This window comes from Alligator mississippiensis, chromosome 5, assembly GCF_030867095.1.
Source record: "Alligator mississippiensis isolate rAllMis1 chromosome 5, rAllMis1, whole genome shotgun sequence".
Classification (NCBI taxonomy): domain Eukaryota; kingdom Metazoa; phylum Chordata; order Crocodylia; family Alligatoridae; genus Alligator; species Alligator mississippiensis.
Genome location: NC_081828.1, coordinates 187,392,466 through 187,417,754, shown reverse-complemented (window position 1 = coordinate 187,417,754; position 25,289 = coordinate 187,392,466). Strand labels below are relative to the sequence as shown.

The window sequence follows — 25,289 nt, the reverse complement described above, 5'->3', positions numbered from 1 at the left end:
TGGTGTGGTCCATGGCGGCATCAGCACGGGACAACAAAAGGGAGCCTGCTATGCAGTGCAGCAGTGGGGAGGGGTGCATGGCAGAGCACAGTGTGGCATGTGGCCTGCATGGAATAGAGCCCGGGGGAAAAGGGGGGGGGGGGGCTGTGGCCCCCCACCACTAAGAAATCAGACAATCCTGGCTTAAAGTGCGTGTCAAATTATGAAAGCTCCAGTGTACTCAGACACCTCTAAACATGCCTAAAAGTGTCACATCTGTATCTGTTTGGATATTTATTAACTTAACTTTTCATTCTATGGACACACTGCAGGGGAAAAATCCCACACACTGTAGTTCTATGTTTACCTACCTTACATCACTCAATTCATAGTATATGTTTCTGCTCTCATCCTTGATGTAAATAGCAACACTAGGTGACTCCAGCATTTTCATTGTCAGCTGCTGGGGAAAGGCACTTACGAAGAGGGCGCGAATAGTGTCTGTGCTTGTAATTTCATTTGGCATCCTTAACTGTTTTGTGTCATCTCCATATTGAAGATATAGCACACCTAAAAAAGGGAAATAAAGTTGAAGATAGTTTTTAAAAGCACATGGAAAGAACTAAACTTCAAAGCATTTTTTTTTGAGAGAGAGAGAGAAAGAGATCAAATACCTAAGTCTATAGTAAACTAAAGCAAAAACAGCTGACTCTTTTCTCAAATGCATACACCTACACATGTATCTTTGTAAAAAAAATATTGAAACACAAATAAAAGTAGTCTTATGGCTACTGATGACCTATTTCAATAACATACAGTTGTTCTAGAGTGGTATTTTATTGAGGAACCTATTTTTGCTTTTCTTTAATTATAATTTCTATCTCAGAAGTTTACATTAAAAATGCTCCTTAAAAATAAAGCAAGTCCATTTTTCAGTAAAATGTGCAGACAAATCATGAGGATTTTTCCAGCACTGAGGGGAGAAATTCATCCTTTTATATCACCAAGGTTCTTTTAAACATAAAACTCATTATTTTAAGTGCACAGTAACCTAATTTAATGTGAACTTTATTTGAAAACTAGCTTTTCATTCTTGCGTATACAACTGTGTCAACATTTCACTAAATGGGCAATAGATTGCAAACATAAAGCTGCAGGTGCCATTAATAACAGAAATAAAGTTTATGTCACAAATGGGGATTATGCCAGAATATCAGACCCTTTTACCCTAAGTGCAACATGAATAGTCATCTCTAACACTCTCTAATATAGCATCATAATGGGAGAAAAGTACAACATATAAGGCAAAACAAGATTCTTATGATGATCTTATTTGGGTTCCTGCATGAAACAAACCAAAGAATTGCACTCAACAATTCTTGCATCAAACCTATAACTTCTGGTTGTACTCAACTATATGAAGTCTTGATTTAAAAGCTCCAAGAGTGGAGAGTTGCTACATCCCTCAAGATAATCCATTCCACTGGTTAATTATTCTAGTGATAAAATGTTATCACTTATTTATGGGATGAAGTTGTCTTCATCTTCCATCTTTAGCTTCCAGTTGGTGGATCTTATTATGCCTTTTTCTGCTAGATTAAAGAACAATTTACTTTAAAAAAATGTTTTCCCAGTAAGTACTTTTAGACTGTGACAAAATAACCTCTTAAACTTTTGAATAAACTTCATAGACTGATTCTTCAGCCTCTCACTATTGCATATTGCTTCCAGACCAATTCATCTTTAGTCAAAAGTGAATAATAATAATAATACTGTGTTGCTTATATACTGCTACGACTTTCATAGAAGATTTTAAAGCATGGTTACAAACTTTAATTATGTGAGAGGGTTTTTGGTTGTAGCCGTGTCAGTCTAAGGACATAGGCAGGCAAGGTCTTTTGAGTAGATGTGATATCTTTTATTAAACCAACTGAGTAGTTGGAAAAAAGTTTACTTGCTAAATTAAGCTTGCAAAGAACTTGTTTCCAACTACTTAGTTGGTCTATAAAGATACCACATCTACTCAAAGAACCTTGCCAATTATGTGACACAATTTTCTTCTGAGGTAGGCAAGTGCTACAGCTGGATAAATGGACACACAGAGGTGGCCTTCTACTTGTGGATGTTATCATTTCTTCCAGTTCAGCCTTGCTCACTAAGAGCCCTTCAACCAGTTAAAATCTCCACTGCATTGAACAAGGTTGAAGCACCGATCAATTGAGGTTCAAATGCACCACCTAAGGAAGAGGTTTAGCCACTTTACACTGGAGAATCATGATAGAATGTAGGATCTAGCCTGGATGTCATTTCACATGCAGGGGCTGTAGATAGTAGACACAAGGTGCTCTCCCAGATATGGCACTGAAGGGGGTGGATCAGTACATAGTGCTATGGGCATTTTGAGCAGCACTACTGTCCTTATAGCTGAAGGCTGGCTGCCATAATTTAGATCACTCTAGGTGTGTCTACACTTATAATTAATTAACAGCAATAAACTCCAGCACATATCATGCCAGAGCTTATTGTTCCTGAGCACTGCATTTACATGTATGCCCAGGGCCACAGCATGTTGAGCTGAGTCAGAGCAGCCCTGGCTGCACAGGGTCCAGAGGATCAGCCTGCCAACCCAGGGTTGTTCTAACCCAGCTCAACATGCTGTGGAGGGCCTGGTTGGGACACAAGGGTGCTTAAGTGCAGGGCTAGCCAGCAGGCAGCCCCTGCCCTGGAGAACACTTATGCGCAAGCCAGCCCCATAAGCATCTACATGTGCACTGCTGCACACTAAAAAATAATCTGCCGCAGGAAAGTCCTTGTATTTACTTACAGAATTTATTAATTTACTCCAGCCTAATAGCCTTGCACATGTAGACGCTGAGACATTTACTGAGGAGCTAATAGTCAACTGTCCATTAAAAATCTTGTGTAGATGTGCCCTCTGAGGACTAAGTTACACCAGGACCTGATTCATTCCAAAGGGAAGTTTAGGATCAGGAAGGAACGGGTTGTCCACACCATACCTTTGGCTTGTGAGCTGCCACAGAGTTTGATGTAGGCTAACCACTGGAGTATCTACTCAGTCTCTCAGGCAGATTCTGAAGTCTACGTTGGGTTCGGTGCTTCCATGTTTATCTTGCTACCAATATGGAAACTAGCTAGTTTAAAAGGCAGCTTAGATGTTTCCATCTGAGCTGTATTAACAGTAGTATCTGATGTGTAGACATACCCTATATTGTTATTCTTGATAGTGATCCTTTAGCTAAAGCCAAAAGTGGTCAAGACATGGACTGGGATTACAGGAAGGATGTCACACTGTGTAGTTATAAACTACAACTGCTGACAAAATGGTTGTGCTAAGGTGTTGGAACATGATGCCATTTTCTGAAGAAATACAGAAAGCAAATTTTAATCTAAGATGTTTTCTTTACCCCTCAATCTTAATATTTTTGTCACTTTGTTGTTCATAATTGCCATAGATGAATGAATGCATATTTAGGCAGGTGTTCCCACAATCATTGAGTAGATAATTGTGCTTGGAGCTAGAGAAGGCATAAAACGTTAATTTTTATGCATACTAAACAGACTACTCAACATTAGCAAACCATTATTTAATATTAGGCTGCTTTTTAAAGAATGCTGCTGACACCATTTCCACAGTATTATGGAGAGATTCTATTACCTCCATCATTAGGATGGCAATCAAGTTCCTTTATAAATCTTATTTTAACCTTCTCTTTAATTTAGTTGGTAAAATTGGTTTGATTTGAAAAAACTTACAGGATTTACTTCAAAAGCTGAGGGGAGTTTTTCTGAAAGTGTAGGGGTTTTTTAATGGCCTGTACTTCACATACTATTAAACCATGTTTCTTCACTCTAATTAGACATTTTGAAGGTTTTGTTTGTCTCGCTCTAGGTCAAAAATTGCTTTTGCTTCCCTTTCAAGTGTTCTACAAGGTTAAATGGAGTTAAGAATCCAGGTCTTGGTTATATTTTAAACAATGTTATCACTAAGCTGTGCTTTAATGATTGCATCCAAATCAATAATTATAGCATGTACATAAGCAATTTCATTTCTGGTGATCACTCACAGCTTCAAAAAACATAAAAGGTCTTTGTATATTTCTCTACTGTAAATTATCTTAGATCAAATGATAGAGGACTGTGTTTTTACCTAAAAATCAGAGTTTGCATGTCTCTATTGCACGTGTGCATGGGTTATCTAGAATATTTTTTGTTTTTCTAAAAATAATTTGTAGAAAGGTTCCCATGTTTTTATTTTCAATGGGGGCGGGGGGGAAGTGGAGAGGGGGGAGATCATGCCGCTTCTGGGTTACAGATCACTAAAGATACCCTGAATATGGAGCCGCTGTACTACTAAGCCATTCTTGAGTGGCATGATTGGGGTTTTTCAGAATTCACTAGAATTTTTATTGGAAAGTTTAAAAGCATTATTAAAATATTTTTGAGTTGATAAAGTATGTTTTAAATTATACTTAAGGCTACTGTATTTTCACCATACTTTTATTTCAAAATAAACAGATGGATAAAAACATTGCTAAATTTAACAAAGTTTGCTACGATTTATAATATCAAGAAATGTTATAATTAAAAAGCCCTTCACAAGAAAATGTTTCGGGCATTCCAAAACAGCCTTAATTCTGCTCGTCCCTAACCTGTAGATCAGAAGCCCATTTACAGTCAGCTTTGAGATTTTTCAAAGTATACTTGTATGTACTTTAGAATGATGAAGCCTTAAAACTAGTAAGGCTTTACATGAAAATCATTGAGACACCTCACCTGTAATCTCAGAACAGTAGTAAAGAAAATCTGCAAAGGCATAATAAATTCTTTCCATGTTTTCCTTTAAATGACTTGCTTTTTAAAATCCACTGTTGGGTCTATGTTATGATAAAGCAGTACTTTAGGACATTTTCTAGTTCACAAAGCTAGCTGTTTATCATATTTACTCAAATGCCACAGGCAATTTACACCCCCCCCCACTCTGCCCCCAAATTACATCTACCTAAATTGGGGTGTGCATTTTAAGCAAGGAAGTTGATTTTCTTTCCCGAAAAGCATCAGTGGCATTTCTATTCAGGCAGTACTGAAGGAGTCAATTGTTTTCAAGGCTCATTACAATTCACTTTATTCCTGCTGATTCGATGTGCGTTAACAAACCCACTCTCCTTTTCAATGGTCTTAATGTTACACTCAAGTGATCCTTTCTCCAGCAATTTTGCTAATCTTGGTCCCTATTCTCTTATTTCACCCCCCCCCGTGGATTATTTTTAGCTCTTTTCAAAATCCTAGATCTGCCCATGAAGTCCAGTATTCAGCAGCAGCTACAGTTTCAGCTTTTGGCAGAACAGCCAAGAGCTGCTGACAATTTAGCTGCAAAAAGATTAAAACTATAGCTTTTGCCTGAGCAGGAAAGGGAGGGTGAGTGAGTTGAAAATTAGTCTTTGCTCCTATACAGTGGTGATTGGAAAAATCTTTTCCTTCATTCCACCTTTTGAAAAATCATGGTGTGTGTCTTATTTGGAGGTGTGTGGAATGTAAGAAAATATGGTATTTCTAAAAAAATCTTGTTTTAGCTTGACAGAATACAAATAATTTAATCTATTGAGTTCATCCACATTACTCTCTCACACACACACGGGCACGCGCGCGCACGCACACACACACACACACACCTTTGCCAGTGTGAAACAAACAACTAGAAACACCCCTGTCTCCAAGCTGAGGGAAGCAGATACATCCTCAGACCTGTGTTTTATTGACAACTAATAAATTAGTCACTTTGCACACTAAAGTAAGAGGAAATAGTGTTTAAAACTCGTGTAACTCTCATTAGGGCAAGAATATAGCTGCCAGCAAAGTTGATGGAAAGAGAGCCAAAAGAAACTGATGCTAACATTTTCATGCATTCTAATGTCCCTCCTGTTCTTACTCTTCTGTCACAACAGATTTGCCAGAAACAAAGATTGTGCTGAGTTTTGAGAAACTAAACAAACCAGACAACAACAAAGCCTATTGCATACATTTTCAAGGACAGGAAACATCAATGTAAATAAAGAAGACTACAGTATATAGGACATGTGAAAGCAGGGACTTGAGCTAGGTAATACTGTACTACTCATACTAATTCCAGGCACTTCTAGGAGCTAGGTATGTTTAGTTTGGAGAGAAGGAGATGAGGAGGCTGGCGGGGGCAGGAGGGTGAGGGGAAAAGGAAAGGAGTTCTCAAATATTTGAAAGGCTGACAAAAAATTAGGAAAAAATTGTCCTAGAGGACAGGACAAGAGGCAAAGAGTTTAACCATAGCAAAGGAGATTTATATCGAGCCTCAGGAGAATGTTCCTAACTGTAAGAACAAAAAGACACTGAAACTATAACACTGCCTAGAGAAACTGTGGAATCTCCTTCATCACAGGCTTTCAAGAAGAGACTGGGCAGACATCTGGCTAGGATATTTTAAGAACAGGGAGTCCTATATCTGTTCAGCAGGGTTAGACTAAATGACCCTAAGTGGTCCTATCTCCAAGCCTGATTCTCCAACTTACTTAGCCTTGTCTATAATTACATACAAATTGTAGATAGCTAGATCAGAAAAGACAACTACATCTTAGAATTCAGAAAGTATATGGATTTTGTAAGAATTTCCCAAAATCAAGCTAAGGTAAGATCTTGTAAAGAAAATTTTAAAAGTTACCAAACAGACAAATAATGCAACAGTAAAATAACACTGTCATTAACCAATACCTCTCCACTTCTCCTCATAATTAAATCAATGGCAACATGATACAGTAGAGGCAAAAGTAGATGCGCCTTTGTGTTACACTTGTGTTTTCAAACCTCCACTACCTTCCACTGTGTGCACTGCACCTTGATACAAAGCCTTGATGGCAGTGAATATTTTTGTGGGCCTGCCTTAACCCATCAGGATGTTCCAGTACAGATCGCAATGGAGGTATTACATGCTTTCCAAACATGCGCAGTTCACAACCAGTGTCTTTTGCCAATGACACCAACGTTCCAAAACATGCAAACAAGATGTTGCCACTTTTTTTTTATCTAAATCATAAAATTGTCTGAGGCCCACACCTTTATTTGCACATCAGACAAACAGAGATACCACACAGTTGGCATCCTTATCATTGCAATCAGACACTTATGGTGGTTGCAGTAACACTTCTTGTAATGTAGAACAAATTCCTACGTACTGTTGGTAGCCCCACCCTCCACACTAGCCTTTCTAGCTGTACAACACATTTTTAACATGTTTGAGGTCATCTCCATGAACCTTGTGGTATTTCTAGCCTGAAGCCTTAGGGTCCATTTCCTTTCTCTATACCCTCCTGATAATATCTATGTTGAAAATTCCAAAAGTGTCTATTAATCTTCTTATCAAGAAATCAGGGAAATCACTAAAGCAAGATATGTGGCATGAAATGAAACAAAATTCTTTCTTCTAGAACAGCCTGTGTAATTTTGTTCAAGGTTATTATTTGGTAGTGTTTTCATTAACAGTATTGGGTTTATCTCCTTAACTCTATATAGCTAATCTGTCTTTATCCCTTATTTACTGAGACTTGCTGTAATTTTGCAATAGGTTTGTTACATCATCAGCACAATACATAGGACATATTTGGATTACATATTACTTCTATGAATGTGTCCCCGAATATTCTATGCACTGTTCAAATAACAAATTTACAAAATTATAAGATTTGGTCTTGTTGCCAGAACTGAAATCAAATGCAAGTTATTTTACCTAAAGAAAAAGCAGGGCAGTTAGCCATTAGGGCTGTGTGAAACGGCAGCGTTTCGTTTCAGCCAGTGTTTCGATGGAACAGCATTCCATTTTGAATTTTGTTTCAAGTCAAAACAGCTGGTCCATTCCGTCGAAACAGTTGGACCATTTCACCCCTGTTTCGATGTTTCACCCATAGGATATAATGGGGAAGGTTGAAACAGCCTATAACTTTGTCATTTCAATTGATGCATGCCAGGGTATTGTTGGCTATAACCCTGCTGGCTACAGAATCGCACTGCCGGCTTATGTTCATACTGTGGTCAATTATTACCCCCAGGTCTGTGGTGGCAAGTGATGGGGGATCTTTACTCCTGCTGCCTGATGAGAGGCAGCAGTTGCACAAGCACCCATGTCACGAGTTTTGCCTGTCAGCAGCCAGAGGTGCAGGGCCCCAGAACCCCTCTGCACCTATCTCCTTGATACCTGGCAGGCTTTGTGGCCATAGCAGGGCCTAGCAGCCAGGCCTGCAATAGTTTCCAAACCTCCCCTCACCATTCCCCAAGACAGACACAGTTGCACAAGCACCCAAGACACGAGTTTTGCCTATCAGCAGCTAGAGGTGAAGGGTTCCAGAACCTCTGCACCTATTTCCTTGACAGCTGGCAGGCTTCATGGCCTCAGCAGGGGCTACCATCCCTGCAGCTTTCACCCTGCTGTGCCTTAACATACGCAGTGTCACCCATCTTATGAGATTTGCTAGTCCGCAGCTTGAGGTACAGTTTCCCCCAAACCCTTGCACCTATCCCATTGAAACTTGGAAAGCTTTGTGGTCTCCATAGGGGCTAGCATGCCTGCAGTTTTGACCTCACTGCAGCTTAACACACAAATGTGACAAAAGTTTTGCTTTCAATATTTTGGAGTGCAGTTTCTCCAAACTCCCTGCAGCTATGTCCTTGAAACTTGGCAGGCTTCATGCCCTCAGATGAAGCTACCATTCCTGCAAGTTTCGTCCAAATAAGGCCAAAAACAACAAAGTTATAGGCTGTCTCAATCTTCCCATTATAGCCTACGGGCAAAATGTTGAAAATGAGCTGAAACAGTGAAACGTTTTGACCTGCCTCGTTTTGTTTCGAGGCTGCTTCGACCATATCCATAACATTTCGATTTTGTTTCAATCTTGAAACAATTCAAAACAGCATCAAAACAAAACTGACAGTGAAATTTCGCACAGCCCTATTAGCCATGTTAATCCAATGTCAAGCAGAAGGCAAGGTAGAGGTGCACCTTGACAACTAACTGAATCAGAGATGCATAAACTTGCAAGCCACATCTCACTTCATCAGATGCTTACACTTAAGTATCTCTGATTTAGTTGGTCGATATGGTGCACTTTTACCTAAAGAAAGATGGACAGGCTTGCCTCTAGCCTATGTGGTCACAAATAAAACCTGTGGGTTTCCTTATGCTTAAAAGGATTTGCTGGTATAGGTATACCAGCATACAGACCTAGTGGAGATGCAGCTTGCATGGACTAAAAGCTTCATATGGTATATCTGCATTTCCACTATTTCCACTAGCAGTTCTGTCACCATAGCTTTATTGAAGTGTGAAAAAAATCGTATCCCTACCTGACAGAGGTACGACAAAAGCATCTAGGTGCAGACCAAGCCTTAACTCATAATTTTGTTTACTTAACTATAAAATATAAAAAGACAACAGTTTAACAACACAGGGAGATGAATTAGGCAGTTCATACATCTCAGAGATATTTTTTTCCAGGCTGTCTGCAAATTCCATAAGACAACACTGCTTCGGGTGACATTTATTAAGCTCTCCAATATCACAAAATACTGGAGGGCTCTTCACATAGATATAAATAGTATTACCATATTTCCAGTTCCAAAAAAGAGGACACCTGTTGGGGGGACACCTCACTCCCAATACACAGACCCTGGCCCTGCCAATGCCCCTCTCTCCCAATGTGCAGTGCCTCCCCACCTCTGCCCCGCTGCTGCCCCTCACTCTAGACCTCTGGCCCTGCCAGTGTGCCTCACGACCAACCCACAGTCCCTCACTCCCCCCCCCCCGGCTATGCTGACACCCCTCACTCCCAACCCACAGCCCCCCAATATCTGCTGCTCACCTTCACTCCTGACTCACAGACCCCTGGCCTTGCTAGTGCCCCTCGCTCCTGACCCACAGTCCCCAACACCCCAGGCTATGCTGGTGCCCCTCACTCCTGACTTGCAGCCCCCTGCTCTCACCAGCAGTGCCAGAGGGTACCTCCAGTTGCCCCCCTCTCGAGCTGGTGGTGACTCCAATTCGTACAGGAGGTCGCCGAGTGAGTCTGGCCCCAGCATGGGCAGAAGGGAAGAAAGGATGCCTGTGACATCCCCTGTCCTGGTCTGGGGCTCCAGTGCCACACTAGTCAGCATGGCCATGCTCACCCAGTCAGCGTCTCCTGGCCAGCCCGGCACCACAAGCAAAGGCACTGGCTCTGGTGCCACCGGCCTGGCCATGGAGCTCCTTACTGCCCTCAAAGGGCCCCCCTACCTCCTTCCTCTGCTGGAGGGGCAGGTGGCTGCCCCCCACATCTCCTGCCCTGCCCTGTCCCAGCCCCAGCATGCAGATACCTTACCCCAGTGCCAGTAGGCACTGGACCCCTTCACACATGTATCCCCTCCATACACCCCTGCCCTGCCCCCCCCCCCACACACCCCATAGCCCCCTGCCAGCAGAGCAGAGCAAAATCCCAGACAATGGTTCAGGTTTCAACAAACCACCTGAACGGATATTGGAGAATACAAAAAGAAGACATGTCCAGGAAAAACCAAAGATATGGTAACCCTAATATAAATAAAGGGCAAATGCCCATGTTAGTACTTTTTGATCTTGTGGCTGCCTTTAATATAGTTAGCTAGAGACACTACATGAAACTGGGCTGAAATACTGCAATGCAGTTTTATCTGGGACTGGTTGGGAAAGCTAGATCTAGGTTTCAACTGATCCAGCATTCAGCAGCCCACCTTCTAATTGTGAGACTGACAAAAGCATATTTCACCAGGGCACAGCACACTGTCTTGATTTTAGATATGCTCCAAAGAACTGTCCCTAATTTTAAAACACTAGATATATCCAGACCCTGGCTGTCTCTGAGACACCATCCTTCTTTCTGCATTTTGCAGCAGAAGCTGCCATCACAGGTACATTAAGACTGGTGGTCCTCAGGCAAAATATTTAAGGACCTGGGACATACTGTCCCAAAGGCAGGAAGCGTAAAAAGTTTGATAGCTTAAGGGCTCCCTCTATGTATCCAAGTTCAAGCTTTGGCACATTAATAGCTTTGGAACACAGTCCAAGACCCGCCACTGAGAAAACCTTACTTCAAGTAACAAAGCATCATTTGAGAAGGTGCATAAAAACAGGGAAGGTGAAGAATATCACTCTGGAGGGAGCTGATGTTTCTCTTATAAATTTATATGTCATATATATTCCAATGATGTGTGCACTAGAAATGAAAAGAGATATAGGGAATATTGACATCCTCTCATTTAGTGATGGTATAAGCAAATATTTTGTACTGTGAGCATTTTTATCATCTAGTGAAAGGGTAAAATATGCTGAAGATAAAAAATATTAACTAGTATTACTGGAATACATAAAGCCATCCCCTTTAAACAAAGTGCACTGAGGCTATGGACAGCCATTTATTTGTAGTGATGTCCTGCTGCCATAACAGCCTATAGCATTATAGGGGCATACAGGCATTTCTAATATGTAGTCATATATTAACTAGCACAGTAGCAACAGGGTCCTGGTCTTGGTTGGCAAGGGGTCCCTTAGTACTACTGTAGTACAATAATACATTTTTGATCAAGAAAATTAGCAGAGGAAGTAGAGTCAGAAATACATGCTGATGTAGCCACATCAGCCTCCAAAGGCAGACTTGGAGGTCTGATTCTTCCCTTCATTTAATCTGTTTTATACAAGTGTAACTGCTCTGAAGTCATCAGATTCATGCTGACAAACTTCTAATAGAGCGGCAATTAAAGCCCAGCATGATTTGATGTATACTGTTCATTATGAGCCCATCAAATAATGGTTTGCAGCTTTTAAATGGTGGACACAATGTGTATGTACAGAGAAGATGTGCTCTAGGCATGGTCATAGTTCCCTGCAGTAACATTCTTTTCTTCTCCTGTGCTTATTCCACAAAACATGTAAAGACTGTAATGAAGCATAAAAGCTTCTATGAACTGGTATATACACTGGCATGGTAGTTTATCTTGTTTTATTTTCTGCTGAAAATGTTTCAGATAAGATTAAATATTTATTTTCAAGCTCAATAAGTTTCTGTCATTAAAAAAAAAAAAAAAAAAGTGAGGAAGGAGATGAAGTCCAGAAAGAACTGAATGGGAAAACTATTTACCTTCAAATATTTGCATTTTGTTAGGATACTAGGTCTCATCACAATGATTGCAAATACACATTAAAGGCTGTTTAGCTCTGAGCTCTATCAGTCAACTTTAAATGCATCTGACCAGACAGCAAATATTTGCATGTTCATTTTTGCATGTTGGCATGCACTGCAGTGTCGGAGGGACAAGAAAGAGCTGTTTGAGAAGGCAGATGACATTAAAGCCATACACAGTGCTAAATTTGAGAGGCAATTTCCAGCAGAGTTCCTCCATGTAAACTGTGAGCAATATGATATATAGGTTAAACATAATGGAGCAATAACTTCATTGGTTGTTGGATCAAGCCATCTATTTCACCAGGTTAAGGAGTATACTGCTTTGTAAATGCAGAGACATTTATATTAACAACAAGACCTGGTTCTTATATAACACTTTTCATCAGTAGCTCTTAGAGCATGTTACAGAGACTCTTCCCTACAAATCAAAGGCCTCCTGTTTATATGTAAGCTGTGCATTTTTTTATCCAGTTCACCTTGCCCATTTTCTGACCAGTGAATACTAAACAGCAATTTATTAACAGCAATATAAAGTTATCTTCAAATTTTACCTTTCAATAGAAACATTGCAAAGTATTGAATACACACATAAAACTTAAAGCTAATACCAGTATAGCACTGGACCAAGACTTACAGGGATGATAATACCACACCTCCTTTGTTGTTACCAGGGATCCAGGTTTTCTGTTTACTGTGGAAAAATGCGGATTTTCCCTTTTAAAGGAGAAGAACATGGGAAACCACAGGTTTCCCCTTGCAAGCTGGCAGCCTTCCAGCCTGCAAGGAGCTGTGTGGGGCTGGGAGGGGTGGGGGGAAGGCAATTGGAGGCAGGGGATACCATGTGCATGTGCACAAACGTGGCCGGCATACAGCCAAACATGGTGGTGGGAGCAGCCCTGGCAGCTGCATACAGGTAAGTCTATGGGGGCAGGGCCTGGGCTTGGGGACTGTCTAGGGGGCTGCATGGAGGGGTGTGTGGCAAAGGTGTATGGAGTGGGGACAGATACCAGCCAGTGCTGGGGGAAACGTCCGGGTGCCAGGGCTGCTGCAGGGCAGGAGGGACTGAGGGGGTCTCAGTGCTGCTCGCAAGCCCAGCTCTGGACTGTTGCCAGCAGGGTCTGCCCCGAGGCACCTGCCCCTCCAATGAGGGAAGGGGGTGGAGGGGCCTTTGGGGGCAGCAGAGAACTTCATGGCTAGGCTGCATGGCTAGACCACTGCCTGTGCTCTGTGGGGCAGGAGTAGAGTTTGGGCAGCCAGAAGATGCTGCTGGGGGGTGGTGAGGCAGAGCCATGGCCAGGCCACACAGGGCAGCACGAGAGCCCTGGGCCAGGGCAAGGGGTGCCACAGGCATCTCCTTCTCCTCCCTCCATCCTGCTCTGGGGTCAGACTCATTCCACTGGTTCCCCGATGAGCGACAACTGCCGCAGTCCAGCCTAAGTGGGAAAGAGAGCACGTGGAGCCCCTTGCCCTCCCACTGCTGCCGTAGCATGGCCCAGTCCAGAGCCATGCTCAGCTTAACAGTGGTGCTTTGAAGCATGGTGCTGCTCTTCCCTGCCGTACTTAAACCCCAGCCCCGGCCAGTGGTGTGGTGCAGTGCGTGGTGCCCCAGGCACTGACTGTGCTTCTGCATGAGGTGTGCTGCATGCACCTCATGCCAGAAGCTGGTCCTACCTTGTCCCTGCAGACCATCATTCTGAGTCTCTGTGAGGCCAGGTGGGGCAGGAGGGGTGGCAGCTGGGAGCCCCCACTGGCAGGGCCCTGGGGGGTAGGGGGCCGCAGGCCAGGAACGAGGGACACTGGCAGGACTGGGGGATCTGTGGCTTGGGAGTGAGAGGCAATGCTAGGGGCAAGGCACTGGCACATCAGGGTTGCTCAGTCACGCATAGCAGTGAGGGGAACAGCCACATCTGTACCCACATCTTGGTGAGTGAAGGGGGCAGGAGGAGCTCTGATTTTCCATGACAAAAAACACAGAAACCAAATGCCAAAGTAGATAGGTAGTATCATAGAAAAATTAGGGTTTGAAGGAACCTCAGGTCATCTAGTGCAACCTCCTGCTCAAAGCAGGATCATCCCAGCCAAAGCTTTGTCTAGCTGGGCCTTAAAAACCTCCAAGGATGGAGATTGCACAACCACTCTGCATAACCTGTTCCAGTGTTTTACCACCCTCCTAGTGAGAAAATTCTTCCTATTATTTAACCTAAACTTCCCTTGCTGCAACTTGAGATGGTTGCTCCTTGTTCTGCCATCTGCCACCACTGAGAACAGTCAAACTCCATCCTCTTTTGAACCCTACTTCAGGTAGTTGAAGGATGCTATTAAATCCCCTCTCAGTCTTCTCTTCTAAGCCCAGTTCCCTCAGCCTCTCCTAGTAAGTCATGGTCCCAAACCCCCTCACTATTTTCATTGCCCTCCACTGGACTCTCTCCAATTTTATCCACATCCTTTCTGTAGTGGGGGGCACAAAACTGAACACAGTACTCCAGCTATGGCCTCACCAGTGCTGAACAGAGGGGATCAATCACTTCCCTTGACCTGCTGGCAACACTCCTAACCAATGCTGCCCAGTATGTTGTTAGCCCTCAACAAGGGCTTATATTCAGTTTACTGTCCACTGTAACCCCCAGGTCCTTTTCTGCAGAGTGCTCTACAGCCAGTCAGCCCCCAGCCTGTAGTGGTGCATGGGATTGTTCCATTCTACGTGCAAGACTTTGCACTTGTCCTTGTTGAACCTCATAAGATTTCTTTTGGCCCAATCCTTCAATGTGCCTAGGACACCTTGAATCCTAGCCCCTACCCTCCAGCATATCTACTAATTCCCCCAGCTTGGTGTCATCTGCAAACTTGCTGTGCGTGCACTCTATGCTATTTTCCAGGTCATTGATGAAGATATTAAACAAAATTGGTCCCAGGACAGACCCCTGGGGCACTCAACTTGATACCGGCTCCCAACTAGACATTTATTGAGCCACTGATTACTACCCTCTGAGCCTGATGCTCCAGCCAGTTTTTTATCCACCTTACATTTTATCCACCTTACATTCATGCAGCCTGTACGTCCCCAAACTGTGCTGCTCAGTGCAGTAGTCTGGGAGCTGACATTGCCTGGGAAGACAGATGAAAAAGGCATTGAGCATTTCAGCCTTTTCTGCATCATCTGTCACAAAGTTGCCTCCTTCATTCAATAAGGGACCCGCACTTTCCCTGATCCTCTTCTTGTTACCAACATACTTGTAGAAACCCTTCTTCTTACCCTTCACATCCCTGGCTAGCTGCAACTCTAATTGTGCTTTGGCCTTCCTGACTTCATCCCTGCATGCCCAAGCAATGCTCTTATACTCCTCCCTAGTTGTTTGCCCAAGTTTCCACTTCTTGTAAGCTTCCTTTTTGTGATTTCATTTATTGAGGAGTTCCCTGCCTTTAAGCCAAGCTGGTTTTCTGCCATACTTGCTAGTCTTCCACGCATCAGGATGGTTTGTTCCTGCACACTCAGTAAGGCTTCTTTAAAGTACAGCCAGCTGTCCTGGACGCCTCTCCTCCTTGGTCTGGCTTCCTTACTTTGCTGTTCTCCTTCCTTTCTTTCCCCAGGATCCTGAACTCATGATCTTGTGGTCACTGTTGCCCAAGTTGCCATCCATCAATTCTTCCCCATTTGTGAGCAGCAGGTCAAGAATAGCATGGCCCCTAGTTGGCTGCTTCAGCACCTGCACCAGGGAGTTGTCCCCAACACTCTCCAAAAACTTCCTAGATTGCCTGCGCACTGCTGTATTGCCTTCCCAGCAGATGCCAGGGTGATTGAAATCACCCATCAGAACCAGGGCCTGTGGTTGGGAAACTTCTGGTAGCTGTTTGAAGAAAGCTTCGTCCACCACTTCCTCCTGCTCTGGTGGTCTATAGCAGACCCCACCCATGACATCTTGTTCTCTCCTCTGACCTTAATCCAGAGACTTTTGACAGGCCTATCTCCAGTTTCACACTGGAGCTCTGAGAAATAATACAGCTCTTTTTACATAAAGCTCCAGGGTCATGGGGCTAAGGCTGAGAGACCCTAATCTTCCAGCCTGAGCTCTGTGGTTCTTAGATAAGTGTCTCCCAGCCTGAGCCCCATGACTGTGGGGCTCAGGGTGGGAGATAAGTGTCTCCCAGAAGTGGACCTGTGGTCACTCTCGCACTGGGAGCTCCTTGCTGGTAGAACCTGGGGAGTTTGTTCCCTGCCCAGCTCTGCAAATGTGGAGTTGGGGAGTGGGGAGGACACACTGGGGAGGAACAAGCTTCCCCCCCCCCCCGCATGCCTGGGTGGGGACAAGCTAGCTGCTAGCTGGCCCCACCAATGGATTGGGGCAGGGGGCTGGGACTTGCCCTGCCCCTGCAGCTCTTTCCAAGTCCCGTGCCCCTGATCAGGGAGCCAGGGCCAGGTGCTCCCTGCTGCTGGGGCAGGGACAATGTCCCCCTGCCCCAGCAGCAGGCAGCCCCCAGGGCCAGGAGACAGCTGTCTCTTGGCCCCATGCTCCCCAGACTAACACCTAGGGGGAGTCTGGAGCTCCTCCCTAGTGGCAGCAGGGGCCCATTGCAGGGCTGCCAGAAACTGGGTGGAAATGTTCTCCCTAATCACCGTGTGTGTAGATTGCTGCCAAAAAACCCTTACTCCGGCTTATTTTACACCAGAGTAAATTTGGACCAGAATAAAGGCATGTGTAGATGCACCCACTGATTGGTTGGTAGCTGAAGAACCCCTCCTCCTATGGGTCACAAAATGAAATTATGCCAAAGGGTAACCCAAGTTATCATCCAGGCCCTGTGCTTGACCTGCCAGTTGTGGCATGGCTTCCTAGTAGAAACAACTGGGAGGGTTCACTGGGCTGGGCAGAGAGAGAGAGAACATAAAGCCACTTCCTTTCCTGGGTACCTCTTGTCAACAGCAAGTGTTAAGCTGAGAAGCTGTGAGGTGAAAGAAGGACCAAGAATAATACAAAGGTGTTACTGGCTTCTGTCTTCATAGTGCTGCTTCAAGCATCTGGCAGGGCTCAAGATCCCTGGCAGATTCTAACACTTGTTGCACCCTACCTCCCCCACACAATGAATCTTGAACCTCCTTCCCAAACTGGCATCCCGATCCACGAATGCTTTCTTAATCCACCCCTGCTTATTAAGTACCAGATTTTGAGAAACACTGAGCACCTACAGCTTCCATTATCTTTAGTAACAACTGCACAGCACCTCTGAGAGAATTAGCCCTACAGGGCCTGAACCTGCAAATGGTCCAGCACTTTCATCAGGCACTTAAGTCCATGAGATAGCCCCTTGACATCTTAGAAGATAAGGCCCATTGTAAGCAAAACATACCTTGTGGAAAACCGCAAGCAACATTATTTGTCAGCCTCTATTTCTTTAGAAGAAGTATTAAAGCAATGACATCAGTGAGCTCCAGTGCATACACGCACACACTGCTGGTTCTGACAGGTTGCATAATATAATTGTGTACTTGTCAAGTTTTCTTTCCTTTAGGCAAATTGTAAGTGAAGTTTGTTGAAAGGTTTTGAGCAGTGTCCAGGTTTCAGCCAATTCTTGTTCTGACAGTTTTGCTAGATATTTTTTCCCACAGTTATCAACTTGGAAAGAATCCCAGTTTTCAAATAAATATTTTAAAATGCATTTTATTTTCTTCCTCATAGAGAATTAATTTATTTTAATGCCTCACTTTGTCCCCAGGCAGCATAGTGATCAGAGAACTGCCAACTGCTGAAAGGTTTCTTAGTCAAGACCTTCCTTAATTTCAAGAAATCAAGGCTGAAATTTAAATTGGACGTAGACCTGGAATGTCTTCTAGGCTGGCTCCTCATGGAATGCAGTATGTCATACTGCATGTCATACTGGCCATTAGATTAGTACTGGCTGACAAAAACCTGTGTTATGGTGGCCACTGTTTTAAGTGACGCATCCTCAGAATACAGGACATCACCTTGGTGGGGGGGGGGTGAACCACTGCCCCCTTTGGCCAATCAGTGGTGAAGGGCGGGGCCACTGCCTCCTTGGCCAATCAGCAGGAAAGGGTGAGGTCATCAGGCCCCTTGGCCAATTAGCAGCAAGGGGCAGGGCTGTCACAAATAGGCCACCTCCCTGCTTCCCTCCTTCCCTGGCTAGCTCAGAACTCTGCTCCTCTTGGCTGTGTAGTGCCCTACCTCTAGGCACAGCCAATAGCATCATAAGGACAAAAGGTTGACATGTATTACCACCAATGAACTGAAAATAGGACTTTTTGCAGTCTGGTCCTCATTTAGAAACAGACAGAGGACAAAGGGTTAAAAACAGGATGGCCCGGTATAAAACAGGATCAATGGCCTCCCTAGGCTGCTCGCTCTCTCATTCTACCACCTAACAGAAATGCACATAGACTGTAATTTAAACACAAGATGGCTCATCTGGATTTTGAGAATTAGCAATGTCTGAGAAAATATACTCAGAATATATATATTCAAATATACCATCAATTTACTAGGCCTACGACCAAAGCTTCATGGAAATTGATTATTTTTCCTGCATCTTAAAGTAAGTATTGGCTTAGTAATAAAACAGAGGTCTTAAAAATTATGTACATAAATTAATGAAGGGGTAAAGGAAGCTATCTACAAAAACATACATACATAGACATATTGCCATTTTTTAATTTAAACTAAAACAGTAACTTAATTTAAAAAAAAATGTGAACTTTCCCTTGCAGCACTGAAAATTAACAACCCAACAGTATCATAATACTGCATTTCCATTTAAAAACCTGAAAGTAAGAATAAAACATAATCCCAATCCTGCAAATGGATTCATTTGTTTCGACTTTTTATCCCATGTAGCAGAAACAGCATTTTCTACAACCAAGACGTATGAAATGTGTTAGCAGGATGCACACAGTTTAATATTGATTAGTATTGTTATTTTAAATTTATTAAGGTTACTGATATTGGCCTCAAAGACAAATGTTGGAAGAGCTGAAATGGACATTACTGCAGAAACGCTATCTAAAAGAAATAAATAATAAACTGAACAATTTTAAGATTGCAGTTCAGTGCATCTTTAAACAAAATCCCAGTATTTGCAATTAACATTTTCTAAAATAATTTCGAAATAAGACAAACCTAAGGGGCAGTGAAGTTTATCCATCTATTTGTTAGCGAGTATTATGGCACATTTGGGCCACAAGTCTATGTGCTAACACTGCAGTCACCCCTGCAGTATGAGAGAGAGTGTCTTTACTTTTTTACCATAGCCTCTCAAAGATGTTCTGGTTTCAAATATAAATATTCTAAATGGTTTAATATCATGTCACTTCCCTCCCATCCTGAAGCAGAATGTTGTCCATCTAAACTGTCTTGTCTTCCCAGGCTTTTCTTTAGTGTATGAAAGACAGGTTGACATCGAGAGACTAAATGGTGGGCAGCTTCTGAGAGGATTGTCCCTTATAAAACATTAGCAATAAGAAATGAAAGAGCATGAAATGTGCTTTTTGAGAGCCCCCAGCTAGAAACTGGCAGGCACTGGTTAAATACTCTATTATTAAATCTGGCTTATACCTCTCCTCTACACTTGGACCAACGTTCCTTATGACACATTGGGCAGAACCACTCTTACATAATGGCTATACTTTGGCAGACTTACCTACCTATAACCAGTAAGAAAGATACTTGCTGGAAGAGAAAGCACTGCATAAGATGGCTGAGTACAGCACCTCTCTGCCTACAGTGTTGGCAAAGCTGGCTTTGATTGCTGTTTATCAGAGTTCCCCACATCATCTCAAGTGGATGATACGTGATATTTTAGATGCAATATTTGGTCTGGTCTGGTGTGTGGGCACATGTATATTAACTGAAAAGATGCAGCAAGTTACTATTAGGCACCCAACAGCGAATTCTAAACATTCCTGCAGGACCATGTCCCTACAAAGGTACAATCCAAGTTATATAACAGCAAATTAAATTTTCCGGTAAACCTCAGAATAAAACTGAGCCATTCTGCTGTCCTGAAGACTCAATCAACAGCACTTGCATGTAGGCAGTACAGAATTCTCTCTGCATACGGCAAGAACATATTTTTAAGTTCTTTGGAACACTTTAAATAAGATTTAATTGTGCTGCCTCAAGTTTCCAGGCTGTCTCAACAAAGGGTCCTATGTAACTGCAACCTGCCCGTTTCACCTGAAGTGGACTGAATGAGGCTGTTTCACATTCCTAGTGCCTGTGGCCCTGGAGGACACCTTTTAGTTGTACTTTTTCTTAGTCTGCTGCATTTCACAGATATAAACACATTCTTGATAACAATTCTCTTCAATTGTTGAGGACTAAATAAGCCACTGTGGTCAGTTTATGACCACTATGTGGTTTACCATACAGCCATTGGTTTCTTTCAGTCTGAATGGGAGTAAAGCCTACATAAAAGCGACATATCAGTTTATTACTATTGAAAAAATACACTTCCTTAGCAATCTGTATGCAAGTACTTACGTTTTCTAGCAGTTAACCTGCCTTGTAGCATTATTCCTCAAAAAACAAGTCTCAATCCATGCTATCAATTACATGTGAAAAGAATTCCCATGACAAAATCTATTATAAAACCAGCTCTACTTGAAAATGAATTTTGCAGATAAAATGGGCTTAATTCAACCCTCAACAGTGGGGTTACGAGGAGGGGCATTTGAACTTGAGAAAAACCTGTGTGTCACTATCCATTGTACTTTAACCCAGCTTTGAGGGAACTTATATTTGACTAAAGCAGGAGTGTCCAACATATGGCCCATGGGCCAGATCCAGCCAATGGAACTGTTCTGTCTGGTGCATCACTAGTCTGGGGACTACTGGGGCTCGGCTTGCTGTAGAATTCCAGTTCACTGGATGCTGATGGACATGGCCATTGACAGCAGACACAGGCCTCGCTCAGCCTGGAAGCCCCAACATTGATCTTCACTACCATCCTTGACCCCCTGTACCTGCCCCTTGCCCTGCAGATCCAGCATGGGAGAAGATCTGAATGCCAAATCTTTGCATTAAGAACTGGATCAGTCTGCCATCAGGCATTATTAATTTTTGGTTATTAATGACTCAGACTGGATATAAAGAGGCAATAAAGAAATGAAATGCCTCTCGAAATGATAGCCCAGTGTTGCAGAAGTTTCTGAGGCCACATATGACCATTATACATAAACAGGTCTAAGTGATTGCAAACCGGTCTACAGAAATTCAGTGCACATAGACTGGTTTAAAAATGGCAGAACCCAGTCTAAGACAGACCTGGATCAGTGTAGTCTCAAACTTAACTGATTTAGGTTAAACTGTTATATCAAGCTCTTGTATCAGATTCCTTCCCAACTCAAGTTAGGTTGCTGTCCACCAGCATCCCAGGCACTTTGTGGTACCCACTAACCCCACCCTTGCATGGAAGTATGCTCTTGTCAGCATGGCCCCTCTGCCCAGCCCTATTTCCTGCCTCTGGACAGCTGTAAGATGCAGGTGGAGTAGGGGGGGAAGGGAGCATCTGTAGCTCAGTATTTTTTTTAGCTTTATAAACATCCCTAGGCAGGTGGGGAGAAGTGGAAGGGGGAAATGCTCCATAGAAGGAAGGATTGGGCCCCTTTGAGCTCTGGTAAATGGTGCCAGCAGGCACCCAGCAGCTCTGCACCATGCAGGAAGGAGAGGGGCACTCTGCAGAAGGAAGGATCAGGCCCCTCAGCAACGGCAGGCAGTAACAGCAGGAATCACGATTACAAGAATCAGGCTGGGCACTTCCTGCCATCCCCTGCTGTTTGCTGGAGACCCATGGGGCCAGATCCTTCCTTCTATGCAGAGCCCCTTTCTCCACTGCATGGCACAGGGCTGCTGGGCACCTGCTGCTGCTGCTGCCTGCCATTCACCGGACTCCAAGGGGTCCAATTTTCCTTCTGTGGAGCACACCCTGCCCCCCTGCCCCCCGCTGCCAGGCATGCCATGGTGTCTCACTGCGGGGTTCTCTTGGAAGCCAAGGGCTGGGTGTGGGGGAGGGTCCACGGTGATAGGGGTTGGGCATATGCCCAGTAGCCAATCAGGAGTGGCCCAGCTGCTCAGCATTCTCTGGTGGTCTGGTGAACCCATGGGGCACAGTGGAAGGCATGCAAAAGCACTCCCAACCTGTCAGCCTCAGCCAGGAAACCTGCACCCCCGCCCCCCAAAACACAAACCTGTGCTCTGTTCACTCCCAAACTAACCTATGTCACTTACAGAAACCTGCGTAGGTTAGATCAATGCTGCCTAAGGCTTTCTGAATGTCTGTACCTAGCTTTAGAGCAGTGTTTGCTACAATTAGCCACACCATAGTAAGAATGATTAATAAGAAGCATTTGTAGCAGTGGTCTTAGTTTACTAATACACTCTTCAGCGTTTGATCGCTGACTTTCAATTTGTGTGTAAAGTTTCCACCATGCTTTTGTATACTGCAATAATAATTTCATTACCAGTTCCCTGAACCATCCAGTACTCCACACTGAACTGATATCCAAAGAATGAACTAACATTAACAATGTGTTACAAAATGTTCGTTTTGTTAGCCCCCAAATAGTTCAGTTTTTATATGCAGAGAACACAAGGCAAAAATTAAAAGATGCTGAAGCCACAGAGACAATATCTTACCTAGAGATCGCTCCTTTGTTTGGTTCGCTGACCTCACCACTGGAAGGCTTGCTCGTGTGCGGCTGCCTCTAGAAAAAGGACTTGGGGATTCGCCCTCAGACATGGCTTCTAAAGAATCAGCAGATGCCTCAGATAGATGTTCTGCCTGCTCTCCCAAACTGGGCTGTGGGCTTTGAGACAGTTTTGGGCTTCTAGTCTGTAAAATAAAATGAAGATTGCCAATGATTTCAAGAACATGAAGATCAGACTGGAAAAAAAACATTTAGAAAAAGTCCATTAGGCCTCAGAATACAGAATTCTTCAAGCCTTGCATGCTCAAGGTGACTTCTATGTAAGTTATTTAAAAAAAAATATTGTCCCTGGGTTTTCCAATGAGGTTTTTATTGCTGTACATCTACCGTACAAATTTCATTTCTAACAAGGACCTGAGGCTAAGACATATTATAAGCTAGATGTATGGCAATTCTATTCCTTGTTGCTTAGACAGCTGTTAACATTGGTTATTGCAACGGAGGCAATGCACACGCACAAAAAGGTTCAGTATGTAGGATTAGAAATACAGCCAATATATTTTTAATCTCTTTTCAAAACAACAGTATCTGGAATTGGAGATAGGACATTGGCAAGTTGGTAGCATATAAAGATTTACATTTTCAGCTTCCAAAATTCTATTAATAAAAAGGCCCTGAAATGTTGCACTTACCTTGAGGAGTCTGTTGAGAAATATACCCTGAAGATAAATTAAAATGAGAGCAGTCAGCTCTCAATCTCAGTACTGCTGCTATGTATCCTATGATAGGATATGCTATGAAAAATAAGGGTTACATAGCAGGGCCTCAACACCATTGCAAAACTGTTAACCGATGAAGTGAAAAATGATGAACTAAATTCTATTTTTATTTATACCACCATAAGTATGGAATAACTCTACAATTTAATTACTTCTGATATTCATTAGCTTATTAGTAGACTGCTAGGTACTGCATGTAAAAGGCAAGATTATCCAACCATTTACTATGTGTTCTTAGGCAGATGTTAGGAGTCAGCCTAACAAAAGGCACATTCAGTAAAAGATACAATGTCCTGAACATTTGTTGTTGACTTCAAAAAATGCTTTATATGTTGTGAAATAACTTATTAATAAATAATGCTACTTAAAAAGGAGGTTACTTAAAAAGGGTGGTTACTTTGGTAATTGTACAAAGTTCTGTTCTTTCTGCTTTATGGAATAACAAAACCCTCTGACGCTATAACTCAGGCTGAACTTTGTAGGATAGTACTTTTCCATAGTTCCTGAAGCATAAGTACACTGCAAATAAATAACATATCTACTGTTGCTACAGACATATAAAACAAAGATGTATGTTTTCCAGAACTAATATGGAAATACAAGCATTTCAAAAGTAAAAACCTAAATAGCCAAACAAGTTTCTCTTTCCAAAGTTAAGATACCTTTACTGTGTCCATTCTTCTTTCCCCTCTCATTTGAAGGTAAGATACTTGAATATTAAAAATCCCCTGTACATAGCTAAAATCTACACCCATCCTGAGCCTGAAAGAGCCATTCAGTTCAGGACAAGTTAAAAAAAAATCCAAGACACACATTGCTAACATCCAGCTCTTTAGCAGTTGCTCAAGTAAGAAGAGGTAACTTGCTTCCAGCAGTGACATGGATCACCTAATATTCCCCATGTGACTTTGAATGTATGAACAACTTTAACTTTCATTAGCATTTCATTAGATGGCTGCTCAGCCTCAATGTTTCAGTGTTGCCAGGTTGTTGCTCACAAGTTATAATACATTCAAATTACTTAATACAAAAGTTAAACCCTCTAGAGCTTTTCACTTATGAAATGTTAATATTAAAATACTAGTATTATCCAATGTCCTGCAGTGAAAGGATTCTAATTTTTTTTCCCCAGGAATTAAAGCTAACAATATATTTTTCTTAGCAAACCACAACATGCTTTGAAGGGCCTCTCACATGATCAGCACTAGTCTATAAGGTTGTAAATACAGAGACTTGGGCCTCAACTGCGTGAGAGTTTACAGAAGCGACAAGTGACTTGGAAACATGAAGAAGGAATTTGAAAAACAAATAGTTACTTCTGAAGTGGCTTAAAAACCATCACTACTTAAAATATTTTATTTATATAGTTATGTTTGAAAGGAATGCCACCAAGAAGAGTCACTAACTTAAATTATTTATTAGGAAAGAACATTCTTATCTGTGTATGTCTATTGATACAGGAGGTACTACTCCATGTCACCTTTATGCAGTATGTTGGATTTTTCAGTCACCTGGGTGGCGTTTAATCTTGTTTCATTCTTGGGGGGGGGGGGAGGGGGGGGTCAGTTGGTTTTTTTTTAATAAAGAAATCTCAGTGCATCTTTCAAGCATACATGGGTTCAGCTGAATAAAAAGAACAATAAGATAAGA

The 25,289-nt window shown here is 42.8% G+C and overlaps 1 protein-coding gene across 11 annotated transcripts in view; it reads right to left on the bottom strand.

Moving 5' to 3' along the window:
- KIAA1217 (KIAA1217 ortholog) overlaps positions 1–25,289 on the bottom strand; it is a 279,741-nt gene that overhangs the window by 119,027 nt on the left and 135,425 nt on the right. For all 11 annotated transcript variants that reach the window (XR_002093624.2, XM_006258396.4, XM_014608974.3 and 8 more), the window contains 2 exons: positions 22,850–23,045; positions 351–549 (listed from right to left, as the gene is read on the bottom strand). Coding sequence is in view for 10 of the 11 variants with exons in the window: in XM_006258396.4 (XP_006258458.2) it covers positions 351–549; positions 22,850–23,045 (395 nt within the window). In the remaining variant the exon portion in view is untranslated. The remainder of the gene's footprint in view (positions 1–350; positions 550–22,849; positions 23,046–25,289) is intronic.